The sequence below is a fragment of the Nelumbo lutea genome, chromosome 5 (genome assembly GCF_056320005.1).
Source record: "Nelumbo lutea isolate HS-2025 chromosome 5, American lotus-T2T, whole genome shotgun sequence".
In the NCBI taxonomy this organism is placed as follows: domain Eukaryota; kingdom Viridiplantae; phylum Streptophyta; class Magnoliopsida; order Proteales; family Nelumbonaceae; genus Nelumbo; species Nelumbo lutea.
In genome coordinates this window covers 3206203-3229157 of record NC_142688.1, presented here as the reverse complement: position 1 = coordinate 3229157, position 22955 = coordinate 3206203, and the positions used below count along the sequence as shown (strand labels likewise).

Sequence of the window (22955 nt, the reverse complement as noted above, 5' to 3'; positions counted from 1 at the left end):
TTGATGGTCTTCTGTGCATGCGGCAAACGATCTTAATCTACTTTTTCTCGTTTTCTCACCTATTGGAGCTACTCTAGGTTCCTATAGGTGACTTCATTCCTGATCTTACCCTTTCTAGTTTTTTTCACTCATCCATCTTAGCATTCGCAGTTCTACCACATTCATTTTCTTGATATGTTGTTTCTTGATTGCCCACCATTTTGCTCCATACAACATAATCGGCCTTGCAACTGTTTTACAGAATTTTCTTTTTAATTTAAGTGCTATTCACCTATCACATAAAAGTTTAGATGCACCCCTTCATTTTGCCCATCTTGCTCTAATTCTTTGAGTGACATCCTCAATCTCTCCCTTGTTTTGAATTATTGAACCAAGGCATTGGAAATTGTCATATTGAGTTATCTCTTGATCTTCAATTCTAAGTGTATCTTGATTTGCACTCTTACTATTATTATTATTATTAAATTTACATATCATATACCCTGTTTTAGTCCTATTATTTTTAGAACTTCTTGTTTCCAAGGCATTTGTCCATAAGCTTAATTTTACGATTAGAATGCAAAATTAACCAAGGTTTAGCACTTCCTCCTAAATATGTTTAGTCACTTCATCTATATCAGGGCAAATAGATAAGGACCAAGTTCTGAACCTTGGTGAAGACCCATTGTAATTATAACATCTGGAGTAGCTTCTCCAACTAATATCTAACATTGGTTATTGCCCCCTCGTACATATCCTTAATTAGGGCTATATACCTATTTTGAACCCCTTTCTTTTCTAAGACACTCCATATTGTCTCTCTAGGAATTCTATCATATGCCTTTTTTAAATCAATGAACATGATATTAGGTCTTTCTTTTTCTCTTTGAACTTTTTTTATCAATCGTCTCAAAAGAAATATGGCTTCAATTATTCTCTTTCAAAGTTTCATAGTGTGGCTCATGAATTTAATCCCCTAATTGTTATTACAACTTTGTATATCACATTGTTTTTAAATATAGACACCATATAGCTATTTCTCCAATCATCAGGCATCTTCTTTTCATTCACCATCTTATTAAATAGCTTAGTTACCTATAACAAGTATACTTCTCCTCTTATACCTTCCACACTTTTATTGGAATCCTATCAGGTCCTAACGCCCTTCCCTTCTTTATCTTACTTAATGCCTCTTTTACTTTAGTATGTTCAATTCAACAAAGGTACATGTTATTTTTAACACTACTAATATTATTAGATTCTCCTCCATTAGCACCCTCTCCTTGTTGTTCATTTAATAATTTTCAAAATAATTTTTCCATCTTTTGACTTCCACATTCTTTAATTTTTTGTGCAAAAATTGTATCGAACACCTAGTCTATCTGCGTTCTTGTCATATCTAGGTAACATAGAGTTTGCTTAGCTTATTATACTAATCATATGCATGCTGTTTATGATGTGCATGTCTATACATGTGAACAGTTCAAGATTTTAAGGATCTAACTTCTTGTGTTAGATGATTGTGGAAGAGATGAATATCTTAACTACCGTATTTCTGAGGTACGACAACCAGAAGATCATATATCCAAACAGTGTTCTTTCTACTAAGCCTATCAGCAATTATTACCGCAGTCCTGATATGGGTGATGCTGTTGAGTTCTGTATCCACATTTCCACTCCAGCAGAAAAAATTGCAATCATGAAACAAAGAATAACAGAGTATGTCTCATCTCCTCACTTTTGTCTTTGTTTTTTTGTCTTGCTTTTCCTTTTCCCGGAACCTGATTAGTTCCTCCAACCTCCATGCCCAAAGGAGGAAAAAAATACTGGTTTTAGACGTGTTTTAATAACCAACCCAGAGGCTCACCTGTTTTTTCCTCTGGATTGCGGGTCAGTGGGTTCACTCTTCTGGATTGAATGGGACCCAATTTTCCCTATTGGAGATGTTGCATGAGAATACTTCAAAAAACAGGCATTTAAGCATGAAAATGATGTCAATAGTTGGATTAGATCAGAATCTTGGGGTATTCATGCCAACATTTCTGTTGCCTTGGGTTTTGATTCGAATCTGACAGATAAACCATGTTAGGTGGATCATTTTCATAGAAGATTCTTAGGAGTTGGATCTCTTTCAGATGTACTTGTTTCATTTGTTCGTTTGGGGGGTGGGGGTTGCTGAATGAGATCTGAGTCCCTAACAGAATTTTGTACATATGGGTGCTGTTACAGATACATTGAGAACAAGAAGGACCACTGGTATCCTGGACCAATGGTTGTGGTGAAGGATGTAGAGGACATGAACAGGCTGAAGATAGCAATTTGGTTGACACATCGCATGAACCACCAGGACATGGGCGAAAGGTGGTCGAGGAGAGCCCTCTTGGTTGAGGAGATGGTTAAAGTTTTCAGAGAGCTCGACATTGAATATCGCATGTTGCCACTTGACATAAATGTCCGTAATATGCCTGCTTTGACGTCTACCCGATTTCCCTCTAATTGGACTGCTTGTTCTAACTGATGATGCAAGAAATTAACATTTTAGAGATCCCTTGGAGTTTAGGTGTAGATGAGTGCAAGCTTCAGAAGAGCATGAGATGGCGAGGAGGGTGATTTTGATTTCTTTACCTACCTTCCCAGCAGATTTTATTACTTTTCCCATTTACCCCTTTGTCTGCCGTTTCCCTTTCTCCTTGCCTTAAGAGTAGTGGTAGCATTTACCTTTTTGGTCTGTTAATGGTCAGACGTCCTCAAGATTGTTGCAGCCCTACCCATATCAAGCATGCAGGTTTCAACCAGACTTTGATAAAATGAGAATTGATGGTGCCTTCTTATCTTCTGGTCGTGCGGGTTATTGCTTTGTGATATATAAAGAATAGGGAGACCTTTTGTTGATGTGTTGACTCTTGTGTTCCAACTTCCAAGATCAGCGCTCTTCTCGGCTCTCCTGAGTGTGCAAATCTTCATCTTTCAATGGTGTGTGGAATAAGACTGTTTAAACCTGGTCAAAGCTATGACAGGTCAAGGTGATATACTGATATGTGTGCAAAAGTCTGGTTTGGAGACGGAGTGAATGAATGGTTTTGAGAAATCAGTTTGGCGTCACCTTGATTGAAAGAACATCGTCGGCGCATTTCTTGGTTAGCGAAGAGTGCGAAGATGGGATATAGTCGGGCCTTGTCCAATGATATCGCTGACGCTGATGTATGTTTGACTTGAGTATCTCCCACTTTTTCCGGTCAGTTATTGATTAGTGAATGAATATTATAGAAAAAAAGGTTGTTGATCCATTGCCATTTGCCATTAGTCATGCTTCCATTATCGTGTATGATGTGAAATTTGTTACTCTTCTAAAATTAGTGAAGCGGCCCGATTTTATTGGGATGGTGGACTAAGCCAGCTACAACTTACAAAGTGAAGTCTGGTCTGGTTACTACAAAATACATCCACATTCAGCCCAAATATCCATAAATGGGTTAACATAAATCCATCCATCCACCATTAGCCCTTTAGCCAAGTTCGCTTTAGTTATAGGATATATAAACCCGTGTTTTTGAACCTCCATTAACTTGGACGGTCAGACCGTTCAGGCAATTACTTTCATTTCACCGTCAACCTGGTCCTTGGTCATAAACTGCGGATTTGGTTAGCAATACACTGTCCCAGGTGATCGAATCATTCACTCAAAAACCGATGGTTAGAACGGTTTCAATTTCGGGTTGGTTTTTAAAACCTTCATATAAACCATTCAAATTAATTTGGTCATCCCAAGATATTGGTCATATTGGTTCACAAACTGAATTGCAACCATTCACTTGTTCTGTTGTTTCATAATTTGTACAAGGGTAAATTTCTGAAACCTCCCCTGAAGTTTTGAATCATTGCTAAAACCTCTTCTAAAATTTGTTAATTGCAATCACCTTTCCTAAACTTTGACACATTTGTAAGTAAATCTTCTATGTTAAAATCATTTAAAAAGAGACATGAAAATATCTAAAATAACTATGCAATTACTATTGAAGCTGGTTTCTCTCTAAAAAAAAACAATACAAATTTTATAAAAATAAAATGAAGGCAATTTTGAAAAATAACTCAATTTTATAAAAAAAATGGAAGGTTTTGGGTAATGATTCATATGTACAGAAAACTTAAAAAACTAAACATTTTAATCAAAATTAACTGTATGTATATTTTGGACATTTTTATGTTTCTTTTTAGATGATTCTAACAGAATGAATCTATCAACAAAACTCAAGAAAAGTTTCAACAGAATGGATCTATTAACAAGCCTCAAGAAAAATTTCAACAACCAGCAGAAATTTGAGGGTAGGTTTCAGCAATTACCCTTTTTACAGTGATATTGAAACTCTCTTTATCGAGCTGGTTGAATGCAATTGCCTATACGATTTGGCCTTAGCCAAAATGTAAACCATCTCTGCTACGTGGCCCCACCTCTTTGAATTAAATGAGATGACGTTAGATCGAAGGGCATGATTCATGTTTTAGCCCTACGCTAAAGCGTAAGTAAAAGCACTTGTACTGGAATGAGTGAAAGCACTTTTCGTTTCTTTCTAGCAAAAAGAAAAAAATGATGTGAGCCATACACCCCTTTGTTTTTTTGTATTTGCATGAGTTCCACTTTGTACGACTGGACCGGCCAGCTCCCACATCATCAAGTGAGTGAGATCACGTAAGCGGTAAGTCCAACTTTACTCACTCCATCTTTAATCAATCTTGAAGGTGAGAGTGAGACCACCTATTAAATGCTTCTGATCGTTCAAATTTAAGACTGATGGCAAGTTACGTGGCACAAGCGACCATCCTCTCTGATCTTTAAGGATAAAGTCCCATCTCTTCTTTTGGCCTGGAAGGCTGGAAATACATACACCGATCCGATACATAAGAACGAGGGGAAGCTACCGACGGCCGCTGTAAAACCTGTAATGACGACGCCTGTGAAAGTATATGGACCGCCCATGTCCACTGCCGTTTCAAGGGTGTTAGCATGTCTCCTCGAAAAACAAGTTCAGTTTCAGCTCATCAGCGTCAACATGTCTAAGGGCGAACACAAAAAACCCGATTTTCTCAAGCTTCAGGTATGAAAATGATACGACCATACCAAGTATCAGACTCTTAACTGCACACTTTTTTTTATCCCAGTTCCATTCTGAACCTTCTTCTCTGCAACAGCCCTTCGGACAAGTCCCAGCCTTTCAAGACGAAGATATTTCTCTGTTTGGTAACTGATATATGTTCCTCCCTTTTAATTTTCTTTCTTTTGAATATGACTTTAATCTTTCTACCAAATAAGCTTAACTTCTTCTTGTCCGTGTGAAGAGTCTAGAACGATATGCCGATACATTTCGGAGAAGTACGCGAAGCAGGGGAACAAGAGTTTGTTTGGGACAGGGCCACTAGAGAAGGCTTCGATAGATCAGTGGTTGGAGGCAGAAGGGCAGAGCTTCAACCCACCCAGCTCCGTTCTTGTGTTTCAGCTTGCGTTCGCACCAAGAATGAAGCTCAAGCAGGACGAGGGCTTGATCAGACAGAATAAGGAGAAGCTGGGGAAGATACTTGACGTGTACGAACGGAGGCTCGGGGAAAGTCGGTTCCTCGCCGGTGATGAGTTTACGCTAGCCGATCTTTCTCACCTGCCCAACACTCATTACTTGGTGAATGGCACAGATAGCGGGCACCTGTTTAACTCAAGGAAGAACGTTGGGAGATGGTTGGATGAGATCTCCAGTCGGGAATCATGGAAAAAAGTGGTTGAGCTGCAGAACTCTCCACCTCCACCGACCTCTTGATTCTTGAAAATAATGGGTACAGTGGCCTTTCACCGACATGGGGACTGCTAGATCGTTTCCACAGCATCTTTCTTTTTCTTTTTGCTTTTTGACTCCTACCTAGTTAAGTACCTGGGATTTACTTTTTCAGTTGTGTTGTCAATTTGCTTTGTGCTTTTTCTTCTGTTTTCGAGAAGTTTGTTTCTCTCCATTTCCAAGCTTGTGAGTAGGACGGAGCTAGGATTGTTGGAAATGGATTGGATTTTCAATGTAATTATGTAATTTGGTCATTACAGAAATTCTGAAGGAAATAGTCCATCTCCTCATTTCTATTCTACAATGAATTACTAGGTATCAATACTTGTTCATCAATCTTAAGGTGAGTGGTATTTTGGAAGAAAGTTGTTCATATTTGTGGTGAACAAATGGACATTCATTTCTTATTGGCTAATCGGAAGAAAACTTATAAACAAGATCGAAAAACATCTTTAGTATGAACTCTGAAGCTTTTTTGAACAGCAATCTCTCTAAGGCTGCAATACCAACTACCCACTGCGGCACTGAGTCTATTCGATTTGGTAAGTGGAGCCACCTTTAGTTTCTGTGAATGTTATCAACAGGCTAATAGGCTATACAAAAACTCTTGAACCTGAGAAAGAATTTGAAATCAGAGATCATAGTGAATACAACACAGCCAGTCCCTCACGGCCTTTCCTCTACCAACAAAGCATCCCACATTGTTCCGATCAATTTTCATCGGACTTCTCATCCGAACCATCATTTGTTTAACCAGGGCTTTCACTGGCGATTCCCCTCTCACACTGCTGTGCTTTCCCGATCCACATATCACCCTAAACTCCGTCGGAATTACCCAATTTCCCGCACTAAACCTTGATCTTAGCACTTGTACCCACTGTAGCATGATCAAATAAGCAGTAGCCAAGTGCATTCCGTGTAAATCCAACTTCCCCTCCGAAGGGCACCATTTCAAGGCATCCATCAGTACAGACGATCCGATTAGTTGTTCAACCAACAAGGTTTCATCTTTCTGTAGCCTTCCTTTCAGATCCTCCATCGAAAGGGGGACAAATTTCAAGTCTTTGAGCAAGGACGTGATTGTTGGGCATGAATTCATGACAGAATTGTACGTCCGTATCGAAAAGGAAATGTTAGAATCCTTCATTTTTCGAAGCCATGAAGCCATCTCCGATAGCTCGCTATGGGCTCCAAACGAGGAAAGAACCATATTCGAACAAATTGTGTCCAAACAGTACCCAGCATCCTCCATTTTCCGAAGAACTCTACGCATATCCGTGAATAATCCTAATCTACCGTATCCACTCACTAGAGACCTGAACTCAAAAGCAGAGGGTTTGAATCCTGAAATTGTCATTTCTTCAACCATATTCTCCGCGTCACGAGGTAGACCCACCGAACAAAGGCTACAAATGATCGTTTCGTAAGCACGTCGACTCAAAGAAGAACTGGAGTCCGAGAAAAGTTGCTTCAGACGAGCGTAAGACTCGAAAACACCAATCCTTGATCTCTGTTTAGAGTAGGAATCAATCAGGTCGCAGTAGAAGAGAGCGACATCTCGCTCCTGAAACCCTAGTTTCTGGACGGATTCGGAAATCAGGGCTTCGGCTTCTTCAGGCTGTCCGTGCTTATCCAGATAAGCAATGACACTCGCGACCAGTTTCGGGTTCCAGTTGAACCAAGGGGTTTCGGCGATCCTTCTATACATCTGAGATGATTAAACGCACAAATCCAAAGGGCTCGGAACTCGATATGTAGGCAAATGTAATATTAAAAAAACAAAGAGGAAGAATTATAGAGTTCTACAGATTACTTACAGGGAGTACCAGAGAGGAGAGATGGAAATGAGTGGTGTTGGAGGAGATGAGGTGAGAGAGTGCGTTGAGGGCATCAGACTTCGATGACGAGGCCACGAACTTTCGTATTAACCGATTAGCGGCAGCGGAGTCTCCAGCTGCGGCGGCGAGAGAGGTAAAGAATCGATGGCCCTTCTTACTCAAGGCACACCATGGCAGGAACAATGGTCGGCGATGATGGTGGTGGTGAAGGAGGTCCGTTGAGAATGCTAGAGCCAACTGTAGAGTTCCCGCCATCATTTTCCAAATCTGGGAAAGACGAGTCGACGATCGCCAGCAAGTTAAAATTGTACATGGACAAATATAATAGAAGGATGGGGTGACCCACACCCACACCCACACCCACCTAAGTCGTGAGCACTAGAAAATAAAGATCAGTCTCTGTCTAAGCTCTGCTAAGGCTAAGACAATAGATATCTACTTCCAGTTTTTCAGATTTGTTTGTGCTTTCTTATTTTTGTAAAAAGTATATCTACCGACAAAATTGAAAAGAGTACAAATACAAATATAATACATATAAAATAATACAAAATACAAGATTTTGAACTGTATATATTTGTATTTGTAATCCTTCCAAAGCTGTCAAATAGCTAAAAACCAATGGTGTTGAATTGCAGGAGTCATTCTTCTTGTTTATCTTCTTCCTTCTCTTTTCTTCGTCATCATCGTCACGATTTAAAGGAAAAGAGATGGAGTCCTGCTTGAAGGGTGAAGAGGCGGGAGTAGGATACAATAGTAGCAACGTAAAGAAGGCAAGATTACAGTCAACGCTCTCAGCCCTCTTAGATGATCCCATTCTCACTGACGCCCCGAAGAAACCCACACTTTCCTATGTGTGGACACCCTTGTCAACTTGGAAATGGGCAGCGCTATGAGAATTTCCGTCCTTAAAATGAATGGCACAACCTTCGGTACCCACCTTCCTTTTCTCCTGATTAATATCACTGCTTCGTTCTCGTGGTTGCCACATTTTAGCGAACACATAACTTACGATAGGAAAAGACGAAGAAGAAGGGTCCTATATAAGGACAGGGTTCACAATTCATGTCTTATTCTTGGAATAGTTTCTTTTTTTTTTCCCCTTTTTGAGTAAGTTCTGTTGATTTCTAGTGATCTGACTGACCTAACTAATTAAAGAGTAGCAAAATGCATTTAGCTTTGTTGGCTTTGGTTTACTAACTAGTGGAGCCTTCTTGATGAAGATGTGGCTGTGCTGAATTGTGCTACTGTTAAGAATCTGAAGTTAGCTATCACAAAGAAAACAAATGAGATGGAGCAGTTGCAGATGGGACATCGGCACATTTCATGGTACTCTACCCCAGTTCAATCTCTCTTGTATCATATTGCGCTGGAACCGAAGTATGCCACACCGCACTTGTATTCCTCAGGGATTTCAAGTTGGGATTCCAAAACCTGTTGCATTTTTAAGATGATACTACGACCTTATCAAAATCACCTTTTCTTTCTTTCTACATTGTCTGTATTCTAATAATCTGAACATTGTGATTTGCAGGAGGCATGTTTGGGCAAATTTTTGTCTTTCTCACCAAAACCAGAAGCTCATTGATGACAATGCTCTGTTTCAGGATTATTGCGTTCGTAATAACTCTCAGGTAGCTCCTTTCTTTTATATATAAATTTGTAGTTTCACGTTCACCCTTGAAATAATCAAGTAATTAGTGGAAGAATTTTGAAGGTTGGGTTGGCTGACTGTACTGTAGAGATGGGTAGCCATATTTATGTTATATATCCTCCTTTTGTGCAGGTTGATTATGTTCCTTTTGTGATGTCAAGGGCATGTAGGAGACATTCGCGGAGGAGAAAACATCACTTCTTTCATGGCCTTAGCAAATGATCATAGTTAAATCAACCATATGCCACCACCGGCACTGGTAGCAGATGGAGCAGATGAACGGCACTTGTACTTATTTTTATGGGAATGTGTTATTCTACTGGTTTTAATGATGAAATATTGAAATTTACAATATAAGTTGTTGATGAATAGATCCATTAATTTCTTTAAACATCCATTGGGCTTATCTACTCCAAATGAACATATATAAAGCACTGAGATGTGTAAGCCATAGATAGCTGAAAATTAAGATTTAGGCCCTGTTTGGGACAGCTTCTGCATTTGGGATGTGTTGTGTTAACTAAGCCGCTAGAAACCACATTTTCAAATCCCTTCCAAATGGACACTTTAAGAGGGCTTTCACACAGTGGCTTCTGGCTTTAGGAGTTTCTTCAACGCAGCTCAGTCAATACAGCTGAATCTAAGATAAAGACCTCCCAAATGGGCTTGGCTTTATTTACGGAGAAAGGTTCTGTATAATTCTAAACGGACACTATCTTTGCTGTGACCGTATATGTATGAATGGTAGGCCCATTTCAGAGAGCTTTGAAATGAAAACAAACTTGATTTATGCTTCTAACAATCTGCTAAACAGAGAGGTTCTTGCAAGAGTGACATCATAGATTCCCCCCCCCCCCCCAACTCTTCTAAATTGAACCAATCCTATAGATCATTAATAGGCATACGAGATTTTTGCCATGGGATATACAAATTATATGTTCTAACAAGGGTGCACCTCTGTACGTGTGTGTCTATATTGCCAGTTCGGTGATAAAAGACTACATGTCTTAAACTGGGGAATTGTATTAAATCTCCCTATCTGAAATGTCAAACTATAAATGTCAATGATCAAAAAAATCTAGAAACATCAATATTCAGTCCCATGCATGCATTTTTTCTAATTAGAGGACTTTCATACGTGGTATGACTACACATTTCTCACCTTGTAAACTTTGACAACACATAAAAATAAATCTACAGTATTTATCATTACTAAATCTACAGTATAACATCTTTCTTTAGTTTGTAACAGTGTAACATCTTTCAGTACACATACAATACATTTGATGGTTCTAAGTTCTAACCATGGATAATTAAAGGTTCAGAACTATGATTGATTTGTCATGCACAAGTGAAAAAAATATAAATTTTTAATGTTAAAAAATATTTTCTTGATTTTTTTTTAATTTTTATCCTGTATTTCTGAAAAAACCATATTATTTGCATATACATTTTTAAAATTGTTCATTTGCCTTTGCATATCTTACATATACAATTTGGGATGTTTTCTCTATAAAAGAAAATTCAATTCGCACAATAATGCGCATATTTTGTTGTATGCACCAATCAAGGAAAGCACGCTCTTAGAAATTCTTACCCCGCAACAAAAGAAGCATTAGGCATGGTGATCAAAGTTAACAAGTTTACATCAACAAAAGTAGCATTAATTAGACATGGTGATCATGAAAGTAATTTCATGATCCTTACCAACTTATGTCTGGCTATCTTTATTTTATATTTTCTAATGTCTAGGGAAGTTGTCCATCGTCTTCATTATTCATCTACTCCAAAATTGAAGATTCCAGCACTGTACAGGGCGCACAAGCAAATGGTCTCAAGGGATTATTGATCGGTGGGAAGTCCATTCTGTGTCCATGCAGAATACCCTCCAGCTATGTCAGTAATCCCGGTAAAACCCTGCAGATAACATAAAGAACGTGATTTTCCATCAGATGCTTCAATGAATTCAACTTCAATTCGAAAATAGTTAATTGGCATTCTATACTTAGTAGACAAGTTCAGTTGCACTAGGCAAGTAAGTTTATTTTTTTAAATGAAGAATGCCGCACTCACTGTTGGTCATGTACCAAATAAACAAAATGGAAGTTACTTCTCTAGAACAACAAACGCTTGAGACATTTCACAGTCCAGGTATCAAGGAAAATGGAAAACTAAAGAATGTTTACAGTAGAGTCTTTTTTTTTTTTATCGTTTACAGTAGAGCAAGTTAAAGAGCAGAATGACAGCAAAATTACAAGCCTAAGTTTTTTTTCTCCTTTTGCATTCAAAAACGTGGAATCCCATCCTCCCCATAGAATTTTTTCATCCTGACAAACCTTTCAAGTTAGAATGCAACTTTGCACAAAATCTGTGCAAACCTTCTTTTTCTCTAGCATCTAGTGAATAACAAAGAGAAAGGGAAAATCCACGTATTCAAAAAGTCCAACTGCTCTTTTTTAACAGGGATTCGAAAAGAGCTATAAGACAGTACTATAAGTAGGCATACTTCCTCTCACAGATTGTCAGGGAAGATATATGTGCTCTTTAAACGTGGAAGAGCAGAGTAAGAATTACATTCTCTATTTCCACTGAAGGAACTGTGCATTGGATAAGAAACAGTTTACTGTTGTGCCTTGATGATATCCAGTTTCAATCCCATATCAATCCCCTGGATTTCCATTTCATTCTACAGCCAATTTTCTGTGCAAATGTGAAATTGGCCAGAGTTGTAAGTTTCCTTCAAAAAACTATCCAGCTTTGTGAGTTTGAGGCAACAGCATCAAATGGAAAAAGTGTCAAATTAATGAAACCCGTCACTTATCAAAGAGAAGTCAGAGGATTTATCTTGAAATAACTAAATTTCAACAAGAATTAACTATTCCATAGCTACACATTTAAAAGTTAAAACAAGTTCAAAATGTTTCGCCATTCCTTATTTAATAATCTAACAAGGATAAAATAGATAACTTGGTAAAACATTCACACCTGAAGTATTATCTTAAGCTTCCAGAAAATAGGAAAAAGGAAAAGAATCTAGAAATGTATATTTTTGCTGTCTAGCCCATTGTAGTATGACCCTTAGCACCTTTCATGCTCATTTTAAATCCTAATGGACCTATATCTCCCTTCCTTGCTCTCTTCTTTGTTTTTTTATCAATTTGCACTCTTCTTCATTGAAAACATTCAATGCCTCTTTGGTTTCTATCATTAACCCTTGTTTTATTTCCAGAATATAGGGCCGACTTTTCAGGCACATGAGCACATCCCACTTCTTCTTTACATGTTCCACATGTCGATCTTCACCTTGGTTTTCTTTTTGATACCCTAAAAGCATCTTAGCATTTCTAAATTTTGAGGCTATCGAACCAAGCAACTTTTAATTCAATATAAAATCAAAAACCTTCAAAACTGACCTTTATTTTTATTGTTGAAAGAAAAACATGATACTGTGGAGATATGAATAAATAGATTAGAATGTGAATTGAAGAAAGAAAACAGATAGTGAAATCTCATTCTTTATTTTTTTAATATGCTGGAATCCTTGTTTAAGAAACAAGCAATGGGTTTAAAGCCCTACTTACATCAGATAAAAGTTCTGTAGCAGCCATAAGTGACCTTTTCCCACTCTGGCATCCCTGAAAAGGTAGAAATGGAGTCAGCATGTTGAGGTGAGCAACTGTAGTAGGACGGACCCTGAAATTCAAGCCAAATAGAATAAGATTTTGGCACATGTACTCACAACAATGATCTCAGTGTCCTTTCCAAAATGTGATGAGACTTCCTTCAAAAAATTAGGGTTTTTTGTCATCCCTACATCAACAAAGAGAAGAAAACAATTAACGAGTGAACTCGAATGGCAGCCCAGACAAGCTATTAGCACCGAAGGTAGAGATAAAATTATGTTAGATATACTTTTATATTATATTGCTTCTTATATTTTTGAATGCATTAGTCATCTCTGGCACGCTATCACAAGCTCTGTTATATGTTTACCCTTGTGCAAAAATTGCAATTTTCATAAAAGAGAAATTACACCCTATCAAACTTATAAGGCAGGCATAAATTTGCCAGAAAACCATGGCAGATTGGCAGCAGCTTACACTTGACTGTTATTACTGCATCTACGCCACAGAGAATATGGTGGATTGAGCACAACTGTTTTGGCAAGAAAGGAAGAAAGTAGTATGCTATCTGTAATCACTCGTAAAACACTCTGACTGGTCAAAATTCAATCTGCTTTGTGCAGCCACATAAAAGTGATGCTCAAGAAGAGCCTCTGTGGAATCGATACAACTAACAAATTGGAGAGACGTCAATTGGAAGAGTTGCTCCATAGTCACAATTTCCATTATATGCAAAAGATAAAGCAGGAAATAAAAAAGGTAATAGATTGAGAATAATATTGAGAGGGAATAGATTTAATAGGGATCAATACCCGCTCCAGCTCTGAACATGTAAGGAATATTTATAGCCCCTGAAGCATGACCACCACCGAACTCCTCAGGAGTCCTACAAAATCACAATCAGAAACATCGAGAAACCTAATCCGTCAAGTTGCAATCTTACACATCAAAATGCATTAAGAAATTCCCCCAAGTAAAATAGCAGCACCTGACATCCAGGTAGCGGTGTCCCGCCTGAAGAAGTTCGTACGAAACACGGACAGGTACCGAACGAGGAACAGCTATCGGTTCTGAACTCTCTGACCCTACTGCGGCGGAAATAGACCTGCATTACCGATATACAATCGTCGTCGAATTGATGCTTGATAGATCAAAACTAAAAAAAATACAAAAATGATTTAAAAAATTAGAGTCCTCGAAACATTTAGAAATTTAAGCCTAAAAGGTACCGGAAGTTCCATGTCCTGATTTTGGCGCCGACGGGATGCACAAGTGGGAGATTAACTTTCACCGGCGAGGGAAAATTCCTGAAAAATATCGGATTTTGATGTTAGAAATGAGAGAGAGAAAGCCGATAAAATAAATGAAAGATAAAAACGCTAAGGATATAGATAAACCTAGTATTAAGAAGTTGAATAGCATGCAGGCGAGGAAGGAGGAAGCAGCGAGCAGAGCAAACGGAGGTAACGAAGGAGGACGTTGTCGCCATTTTTTCTTTCTCAATCACTCACACCAGAAATTTTTTATGTGCTCAAGTTGGTATAGCGATGTGTTGATGACGTGGCGAGTTTAAGAATCATAATTAATTAATAATAGGATGGTAAATTGGTAACGTCGTCTATCACGTGGGGATGGGGCATCTTTAAATTTTAACCGGTACTAGCGGGGGAAAATGCCATTTGGACGAGTTCAAATCAGCCCCACCCCCACAACGATTCACAGCACATCCGTGCCGTGTATTGAAAACATCTCCCGATGATAATATCCAGAATGATGATGTCATCGAAAGATATTTTCAATACACGGCTGGGATGTGCTGTAAGATTTTGTGGGGGCAGTTATGTGGGGGGTTGATTCGGTTTCCATTTAGATATATAATAAAGGGTAAAATAAAAAAAACTCCCTCATCCTCTCAAGTTTCACTTTAATAAAGACCTCCTTCAACTTTTGAAAAACTTGGGAAAAGCATCCCTTCCATCACCAATCCAGCGGAAAACGTTGGACTGATGCATTATTTTTTTTTTAAATCCAATTTTATCCTTTTGCATATAATTTTATATACTAGTAAAATAACTCCAAAAGAAACTTTAATTTGAATAACCTATTTATCGTCTTGTTTCTCTTTCAATCTACCACCACTGAAACTCCCAAAAAAAGAGGAAGCATTCAACCACATATCTAGAAAGCAAATGAAACTTGAACTTTTATTACAGCCTGCAAGGCATTTACAACAACTACTTTTACTATTGTCGAACTCAGAAATGAAACCTGGATAACAAAAAGATATTCTCACAATTGTGTTTATGCTATGCCATTAATAAGAATCTAACTAACAAAAAGTAGATTGTGCCATAGTATTGAAGATGTTCAACTTTTTTGACCCGGCCACAAATAATTGAGGTTCTAATCAAATTTAATAACCGATTTATACAAAATTTTTGAAAATTTCATTATCAAAATTTAGAAGTGAAGTGATTAGATTACTCCCACCCCAAGGAAAAAATGTGAAAAAGAAAAACATACAAAGAGAAAGAGAATGAAAACTAGTTAAAAGAGTTTGTTCTAAGGAATGCCATATACTGGAAGTAAATAGCAAACATTATATTTCACTGAAAGTCACTTCAAAATGAACCAAAGGAAAAAAAAGGCTACTTCAACTGAAGTCCAAAAGGGAAGAAGACTAACCTGCTACAACAGATCTTCTGTTCAACTCCATTCATGATAACTTTGGCAGTTTTAGTGTGAGCCTCGCAAACTTTGTGCCTCTTGTGGTAGTCCTTTGAGGAATTGAGATCCATTTCACCATGAACTTAGGAAAAGGGAATATGAGAATTCAAATTCATCATGCGAGATCTTTTTGTAGGTATAGCTGACTCATTTTGCATAAAACAAGATATTTTTTGGAAGATTCACCATTCTGTGCATCTCTATGGTCAGGCAGCTCCTCTTCTTCGAATAATGCTTTCAGAGTAACCACGCAAGAAGGAGAAGCCTCTATTTCAGCTTTAGTCTTACTTCCCAAAAAACCCCACCAATTTGGTTCGTTAGTAAGTGGCTTCTTGGTGGCTGCAAGGAAACCCAATTTCACTTTTCTACTTCTTGCAAGAGTGTCAAGGTCACTGCAATTTCCCTTATTCTTGATGGCTGCACCACTTTACAGTGGCTGAATGCTTCCTTTTTTTTATACAATGGAGTTTCTGGGGTAGGAGATGAAAAGACCGAAAGAGGAGAAGAGGAGACAAATGGGTTATTCAAGTTAAATTTTCTTTTTAGTAAAGTTCTATCTGAAATGTGAAATCATATAAAAGGGTAAAATAGATATTTTGAAAAAAAAATAATGCATCACTCAAACGTTTTCAGTTTGAGTTAGTGAGTGAAGGGAGGTTTTTATTGAATTTTTTTTAAGTTTAAGGGAGGTTTTTGTTAAAATGAAACTTGAGGGGAGATTTTTATGATTGTTACAAACCTCAGGGGAGGTTTTTGTATTTTACCCTAATAAATTAGATTATATATTTTTTTAAATAAAATAACTATAACTATATTATTATATATAAATAATAAATATTTATAGTGAGCTTCAATCTTGTTTAGAGTTGTCAACAAATCAGGACTAGGTAGAACTAATCTTGAAGCAATTGTTTAATTGGGATAAAATCGTTGATTATATTGAAAACAATAGTTAAAATAATATTAAATTATTTTTATATTAATAACTTAAACATTTTTAACTAATATTATCTTATTTATTATTTATAAAATTGATTATTTTTCATAAATATTATATTCGAGACTTGAATCAATTCTAGATAGGTAAGAACGAGAATTGATCCAATAATTAATCGGGACAAAATCATTGAACCAAAACCGTTATAATTATGTTCATTCAATTTAGCTCCTTGAAGATAGATCCGACCCATTGGTTCAACCCTATTTTTCTTAAATAAATTAAGGTTTATATAACAATTTGTTAAATTGAATAAAATAAATTAATAAAAGTTTTATTGGGATGAAACTCATATAGGCTATCTTGAACCTGACCCGACCCATTGTTCATGTCAAATCCAATCCAACTTGAAGATCCGATCAAATCTGATAGGACTCAAAATTTGAATTTGAATCCTATCGGTAAGTCGAATCTTCGGATCTAATCCTATCCGACTTGTTTTCTTTAAAAATTAATAAAATTATTCAAAAAAAATAAAAAGTACTAATTTAAATAAAGTAAAAACAAAAAATATATTTTTCATCATATATATACATGTTTTTTATAAAAAAATAAATAATATGACAAATTTATAAAAATATAATATAAAAAATATATTTATAAATAAATAACTAACACATAGATATGTATTATATATATTTATATTTATAAATATATAATATATATCGGATTTGATCTTCTCGGATTAGATAATGGGTGATCCAAATCTGATCGGATCCTATTATTTGGTCCAATCTAAAAATCCGAATAAGGGTGATTCAAATTCGACCAAATAAGATCAGATCAGATCAGATCATTATCTAATCCATTTGCACCCTTATTGATAACCCTAAATATTAGACTCAAGGAGAAAAAGTAATTTATTAGTAAATTATTTTTAACTAAATAAATAATTAAATTAGTAAAATAAATAAATAAATATTTATTAAAATCTCTCTCAAATTCAAATCTCCTTTATTTTACTGAATTATTTTATTATAGAGAATCAAAAATTAAAACTCAAAACTGCTACTGCGGATCAAGTGGATAGTTTGCGTTGGGAATTAGACTAATGTGTGTGAAGCTGCTTTTTTGAGAACTCAAGCGATGGTCGGTCGAGGAATAGGATTAAAAGTGTGAGGATGAATGGATGCTTAGTATTCTGAATAGGGATGACTCGACGCCACGTTGTCATGGAACTGTTTGCACTTTGTAGTATATCCACAGAAAGAAAGAGAGACTTATCTTGATGGTATGCTTAAGCTATGTGTCCTGTTGGGTGAGACAAAGGAGTCCCGATCTCCATCGGATCGTCGGGACCATGGACCAAGCGGAGAAAACTTTGGCTGCATACGTTCGGTGGCTTGAGACTTTACTACCTATTAATAGCGGAAAAGTACGGACCAATGCAGATTTCTGAATTTTACTGTATATTTATAAACATTCAAAATGTGTCAAATACCCCCATTTTATATATCAATGCCCGTTAGTGAATTGGCATCAATTTCGAACTGACACCTACGTCAATTGTATTTTGGGCTTAAAAATTCTGACCCCAGACTGAATTGTCATTTTCCCCTATTAATAGCACAATACTATGTATCCGTTTGGGAGGAATTTCATACGGTGGTTTCGGCTCAGTTTGGAAGAATTATAAATATAAATATATGTATTTTGTATATATTTACACTATATATATTTGTATTTATACTCCTTCCAAACTTCTATTTATAAATTGTAATTGTTCTACTTGAAGAGCAAAATGCCAATCAGCTGGTTGATAAGATCTCCTATTTGATGTAAGATTGAGAATGATTTTGTTGTTGTTGAACCATTTAAATTTTCACCAATGGAAAAAAGTTTTCCACATTGATGAACTACTCGATTATCAAAACATTATTGTGTGTTCATTGCTTATTAATACAACTCCTTTTTCTTGGTTGGTTCCATTCCAACATTTTTATTGCAAATGGAATAGCATTCCCTCATTTAACCATCTAAGAGAATGACCATTTCCTCTTACACCTATGGGAATAAGAATCCATTCCAACTAATTATGATTTCCATCTGAACCAAACAGACAAAAGGTGATGAAGATCAAAAGTCACTCATGGTCTCAGAATGAGCTAAAGGGTTGGACAGTTCCTGTAAGAGAAGACAAGGTTAGAGGTTTGGGGTGAAATCCTGAGCTTAGACTCCCATGAGCAAGTCAATAGAAGTTGATCTGTCCAAGATGATCAAATCATAAATTAATGAGGCCAAAAGCATATAATGAATGTGGAATTAACCTTTAAATAAGCTCTCGGTGCTTGTGCCAAAAAGATATGTATCAGAGAGGTGTTGGACGCATGAAGGCTCGGTGAGACACCTGGAGTTGGAAGTCAATCAGGACACCTGGAACTGAAGTGGAACACGTATAGGTGATTCATGCATCATGTTGTCAATGCATGAAGGAAGCACGGGGCCCACTGATTAACGGGACAATCATGCGCAATGATGATATGATCAGGCGGGGCTATCAAATTGCCATTCCATATACAGGTGGTGGAGCTCAGGTATGCTTCTTCTGCTTCTTTTCAAAACCGATTCAAGGCAGCCAATTTAGGGCTCCTCCACCCCTGAATCAGACCGATACGTAACAATTTTTTTTTATCTTTAGGTGCAGCTCGCCATGATAAAAGTGTGCTTTTCTCACAGATCTAGCTCAAGTACACCGAGCAACCATTAAGATTTAAGAAGTCAACAGTTCAATCAGGAGAGCAACTCATCATCAGCTAGCTATATTAGAGGGAGGTGGGCCCTGGGCGTCCAAGGCAAGTTCTATGGGTCAACGTAGGTAGAGGCATGAGCAAAACCAGATGTATTCATCACAGGCGGCTCATATGCACATCGTACATTTCCCATACTTACAAAATAATTTACAGGAGATGTTCTCAATGCCATGTGAGGCGCAGATCCCGTTCTGGCATGAGCACCTTTTGCGCAACCGCATGTCTAAATTCCATTGGCGGTCACTTCTACCCCCATCAAAATTCAAAAGGTATAAACCATTCCGATTACAATTATAACGGATTTTTATTCCAATTCCAGCTGCAAATTACAATTATAACGGATTTTAATTCCAATTCCAGCTGCAAACCAAACGGACCTATGTTGGGCCATTCTGATTTGCAATGAAATGTCATTTGCATTAGTACAAATACATAGTGCAAATACGAAAAAATAATAAATTTGTACTCACTTTGGCAGATTTGCTTTGATGTTACTTTGCTTTTAATAAAGCTTTATTTTACTTCATTTACACCGTAAAACAAACAAAACAAACAAAATTAAATCAGCATTCGCACTCCCAAGGTTTCGCAGCAGAGCAAATGAAATAGCATTAAGCCATTAATTGCAAACAAAGTAAGTCCAATTCAAATCAAGCTCATCCCAATTAACAGCTTCCTTCCAAATGATTTTGGCCACCTCGAGGTCGAGGGCTGTAATCAGTCCCTCTCTAAATGATAATTGTATTCTAATTCGGCTAAAATGCAAAGAAAAACATATTTATTACCAAAAACTCAGCGAGAGAATAATGGGATAAGTGGTGCTCCTTGCAATATTGATACATGAGTGATCAAAAAAAAGAACGATATTGATCATAGTTATCAAAGTGGCGCTATAAGTCTATAACAAACAAATTATGCTTGAGAAGTGGACGCATCCTGATCGACGACGGTAACCGTTTGATCACCACCGACAACAAAACCCCTATACATGGCATGGTCCACGAAACTGTAAAGCGGGGTCACCCTATCACCGTGTCTCTCCAACCCATCCAATTGTGCAATAGCCTTGGATCGAAGCTCCTGGGCCCATTCCAGAGCCCTATCTATACCAAACACCCCAGCATAGCTCTTACTCCTTTTGCTCCACACCTCTCCTCTCTCCCTCTTGTTCTTTGCTTCCAGCACGTCATCAACCACCTGATACAGTACCCCCACCGCCCGTCCATACTTCCTCAGCCTTTCTATCTCCTCGTCTTCAGCACCCCCCAATAATCCTCCACACACCGCTGAGCACTCCGCCATTTCACCGAACTTCTTTTCTTGAACAAATTCCACCGACGCATCTCCTTCCAGATCTAAGAACTGACCGGCCGCCATGCCTGTGGATCCTACTGCACGGGCTATCTCCGCTATGACGCGGAGGAGACGTGTCTCCGGGACTAGTTCGGGCGGGGTTTGGGAAACGATGTGCTCGAACCCGAGCGGGAAGAGGGCGTCACCGGCGAGGACAGCCATATCGACGCCGAATACTGCGTGGTTTGTGGGGCGGCCTCGGCGTACAAGATCATCGTCCATGCTGGGAAGATCGTCATGAATCAGAGAAGCGGCATGAACCTGTTCACAATCCATCAAAGCTATTTACAATTACAAGGGCCGATTCTCGTGTGTTGGAATTTTCCTTCTTTAAACTAAACGCCTTTCCTCCGTGACCGTGAGGAGGGACTCACTTAATGGTGTTTTCCTGGGTTTTTCTTTCTTGGAAAATTTCCCCTAACGGCGGAAACTGAAACTCCAATTCTTAAATAATAAGCAAATAAATGCAGGAAAACAATGAAATTTTTCATCTTCTAAAATACCTGGATCAAAAAATTCATCTTGCATTTATAATTCAACAAAAAAAAAAACATAATTTGATTTGATATTCTGAAAAAAAATAATAATCTACCCTATTAAACTTAATAGGTTCAGAAGGCAGAACCACAGTTACAGTTCCTACAAGCTGACACATTAAGCAGCTAGTACCGATTAGTTGTTTATAAGAAACAGGAAAAAACAATCTTTGAAGAACTTGCAACTTCTAGTAGGCCATTAGTTGTTAACTTGGACTGCAATGAGATAATTTCAAATAAATAAATGCAATGAGTAAAGGAAAAGGAATACAAGGGAGGGCTGTTGTTACAAGACCATCTCAAGGGCGCAGGCGGTGGGGAAAGCGGCGTGGCGGTGGCCGCCGAAGAGCTCGCAGGCAGCGACACACATGACTGGTGGGGCACGCTTGGCTCCCTTGGCTAGGACCGAGTAGCGCATGGCCTCGTAGATCCGTTCTGGATATGCAATAGGGATTGCTTCGTCGAGCTTCTGGTTGATTTCGCCGATTAAGGTTGTCCAGTAAGTCCGTAGATCGAATTGCTTTGACGGGGTCGACAGCATCGAACTCGAAGAACAGCGAAACGGTCTCCTTGGAAAGGATAACTGGGGAGAAGATGAGATTACAGTTGAGAAGGCCATCATCTCTCTCCGTCGGACCGCTAATTAGGGATGAAGAGGGGAAAGGTTGAGATATAATAGTATATTGCTAGGACATACCATACACTTCTTTCTTATTTGTTTTTTTGGAAGGAACTACGCTACTGTTTGGGGATGGTATGCCTACATAATAATTACTATACCTTAGGGGAGAATTGGGGGATCAAGTATGAAAGGGTCCGTATCGGGTAGAAACGCTTAAATACGCTAGTAAAATACATATAAATCATATAAATAAATTAATAATATTAAATCAAAAGTTGAATTATCTATGAATAAGATATAAAGAAGAGAAATATTATAATAAATAATAGTGAAATTTTAGAACATTCAAATATTGTACAATTATTATCATTCTTTTAATTTTATAATTATAATTTTCAATTTTTATTAATTTTTGAGAATATTTATTAATTTAGTATTTTATTTAAATAACTCTTTTTAAAATAGTAAATATGTTTTCATTTGTAACATATAATATTTTTATTTTACACATAATTGTAAAATAAAACAAATTAATCGTTTAAGGTAGATAAAATAAATTTTATTTAATTTTCAATTTTTTTTGGGGGGAAAATTAAACTATTTTTATTTATTTAGTATTTTTATATAATAACTATGTTTTCATTTTTAACATATAATTATGTGTAAAATAAAATATATAAATCATCTAAGTAAATGAAATATATTATTTTTATAATTTTTAGTTTTTAATTTTTTTTGAAAAAAAATAAATCTTAAATTATTTATTTCATTTTTCATAATACTATTTTTAACTTGTATTAAAGATAAAAAATAATCCAAAAATACTCAGTAAATTATTTATTTCATTTTTCATAATACTATTTTTAACTTGTATTAAAGATAAAAAATAATCCAAAAATACTCAGTCTCATTATACAATTTTGTCCAACTAAACACAAATATGCCTCCGTATCGATGTGTATCGGATCATATCCACCATGCGATGCAATATGACTCCATACAGAAACATATCATACCAATATACATAACTTATGGAATACGTATTCAGTCATAACATATC

The 22955-nt window shown here is 37.1% G+C and overlaps 5 protein-coding genes and 1 pseudogene across 6 annotated transcripts; 3 read left to right on the top strand and 3 right to left on the bottom strand.

Moving 5' to 3' along the window:
- Positions 1–5: 5 nt before the first annotated feature.
- Positions 6–3266, top strand: LOC148849861 (mechanosensitive ion channel protein 6-like). The gene is made up of 2 exons (XM_088947313.1): positions 6–1698; positions 2209–3266. The coding sequence occupies exons 1-2, from the start codon at positions 1496–1498 to the stop codon at positions 2495–2497; spliced, it is 492 nt and encodes a 163-aa protein (XP_088803439.1). The 5' UTR covers positions 6–1495; the 3' UTR covers positions 2498–3266.
- A 1360-nt stretch (positions 3267–4626) lies between these two features.
- Positions 4627–6102, top strand: LOC148849860 (glutathione S-transferase-like). The gene is made up of 3 exons (XM_088947308.1): positions 4627–5072; positions 5167–5215; positions 5314–6102. The coding sequence occupies exons 1-3, from the start codon at positions 4920–4922 to the stop codon at positions 5781–5783; spliced, it is 672 nt and encodes a 223-aa protein (XP_088803434.1). The 5' UTR covers positions 4627–4919; the 3' UTR covers positions 5784–6102.
- Positions 6103–6173: 71 nt separating this feature from the next.
- Positions 6174–8258, bottom strand: LOC148849859 (pentatricopeptide (PPR) repeat-containing protein). The gene is made up of 2 exons (XM_088947307.1): positions 7616–8258; positions 6174–7506 (listed from the first exon to the last, which is right to left on the bottom strand). Exons 1-2 carry the CDS (start codon positions 7892–7894, stop codon positions 6430–6432), a joined length of 1356 nt encoding a protein of 451 aa, XP_088803433.1. The 5' UTR covers positions 7895–8258; the 3' UTR covers positions 6174–6429.
- An 85-nt stretch (positions 8259–8343) lies between these two features.
- LOC148849858 (U11/U12 small nuclear ribonucleoprotein 25 kDa protein-like) lies at positions 8344–9680 on the top strand (annotated as a pseudogene). The gene is made up of 4 exons (XR_016099763.1): positions 8344–8565; positions 8857–8962; positions 9168–9267; positions 9420–9680. The product of XR_016099763.1 is annotated as a U11/U12 small nuclear ribonucleoprotein 25 kDa protein-like (transcript).
- A 1190-nt stretch (positions 9681–10870) lies between these two features.
- On the bottom strand, positions 10871–14634 carry STR16 (sulfurtransferase protein 16). Its single transcript, XM_088944706.1, has 7 exons — positions 14308–14634; positions 14140–14217; positions 13899–14015; positions 13723–13796; positions 13027–13097; positions 12869–12922; positions 10871–11204 (listed from the first exon to the last, which is right to left on the bottom strand). Exons 1-7 carry the CDS (start codon positions 14397–14399, stop codon positions 11130–11132), a joined length of 561 nt encoding a protein of 186 aa, XP_088800832.1. The 5' UTR covers positions 14400–14634; the 3' UTR covers positions 10871–11129.
- Positions 14635–20145: 5511 nt separating this feature from the next.
- Positions 20146–22078, bottom strand: GGR (geranylgeranyl reductase). Its single transcript, XM_088944558.1, has 2 exons — positions 21569–22078; positions 20146–20998 (listed from the first exon to the last, which is right to left on the bottom strand). Exons 1-2 carry the CDS (start codon positions 21893–21895, stop codon positions 20297–20299), a joined length of 1029 nt encoding a protein of 342 aa, XP_088800684.1. The 5' UTR covers positions 21896–22078; the 3' UTR covers positions 20146–20296.
- Between the last annotated feature and the right edge of the window lie 877 nt (positions 22079–22955).

What these genes read in the sequence shown, in the direction of transcription:
- LOC148849860 (XM_088947308.1), top strand. Translation starts at nt 4,920, where the DNA reads ATGACGACGCCTGTGAAAGTATATGGACCGCCCATGTCCACTGCCGTT. An exon ending in CCGATTTTCTCAAGCTTCAG is followed by an intron (nt 5,073 to 5,166) that starts GTATGAAAATGA and finishes TCTCTGCAACAG; the next exon opens with CCCTTCGGACAAGTCCCAGC. An exon ending in CGAAGATATTTCTCTGTTTG is followed by an intron (nt 5,216 to 5,313) that starts GTAACTGATATA and finishes GTCCGTGTGAAG; the next exon opens with AGTCTAGAACGATATGCCGA.
- LOC148849859 (XM_088947307.1), bottom strand. Translation starts at nt 7,894, where the DNA reads ATGATGGCGGGAACTCTACAGTTGGCTCTAGCATTCTCAACGGACCTC. An exon ending in TCTCCTCTCTGGTACTCCCT is followed by an intron (nt 7,507 to 7,615) that starts GTAAGTAATCTG and finishes TAATCATCTCAG; the next exon opens with ATGTATAGAAGGATCGCCGA.
- LOC148849861 (XM_088947313.1), top strand. Translation starts at nt 1,496, where the DNA reads ATGATTGTGGAAGAGATGAATATCTTAACTACCGTATTTCTGAGGTAC. An exon ending in ATGAAACAAAGAATAACAGA is followed by an intron (nt 1,699 to 2,208) that starts GTATGTCTCATC and finishes GTGCTGTTACAG; the next exon opens with ATACATTGAGAACAAGAAGG.
- STR16 (XM_088944706.1), bottom strand. Translation starts at nt 14,399, where the DNA reads ATGGCGACAACGTCCTCCTTCGTTACCTCCGTTTGCTCTGCTCGCTGC. An exon ending in ATTCAACTTCTTAATACTAG is followed by an intron (nt 14,218 to 14,307) that starts GTTTATCTATAT and finishes GATATTTTTCAG; the next exon opens with GAATTTTCCCTCGCCGGTGA. An exon ending in CACCGCTACCTGGATGTCAG is followed by an intron (nt 13,797 to 13,898) that starts GTGCTGCTATTT and finishes GTGATTTTGTAG; the next exon opens with GACTCCTGAGGAGTTCGGTG.
- GGR (XM_088944558.1), bottom strand. Translation starts at nt 21,895, where the DNA reads ATGATGGCCTTCTCAACTGTAATCTCATCTTCTCCCCAGTTATCCTTT. An exon ending in CCGCCTGCGCCCTTGAGATG is followed by an intron (nt 20,999 to 21,568) that starts GTCTTGTAACAA and finishes GATTGTGAACAG; the next exon opens with GTTCATGCCGCTTCTCTGAT.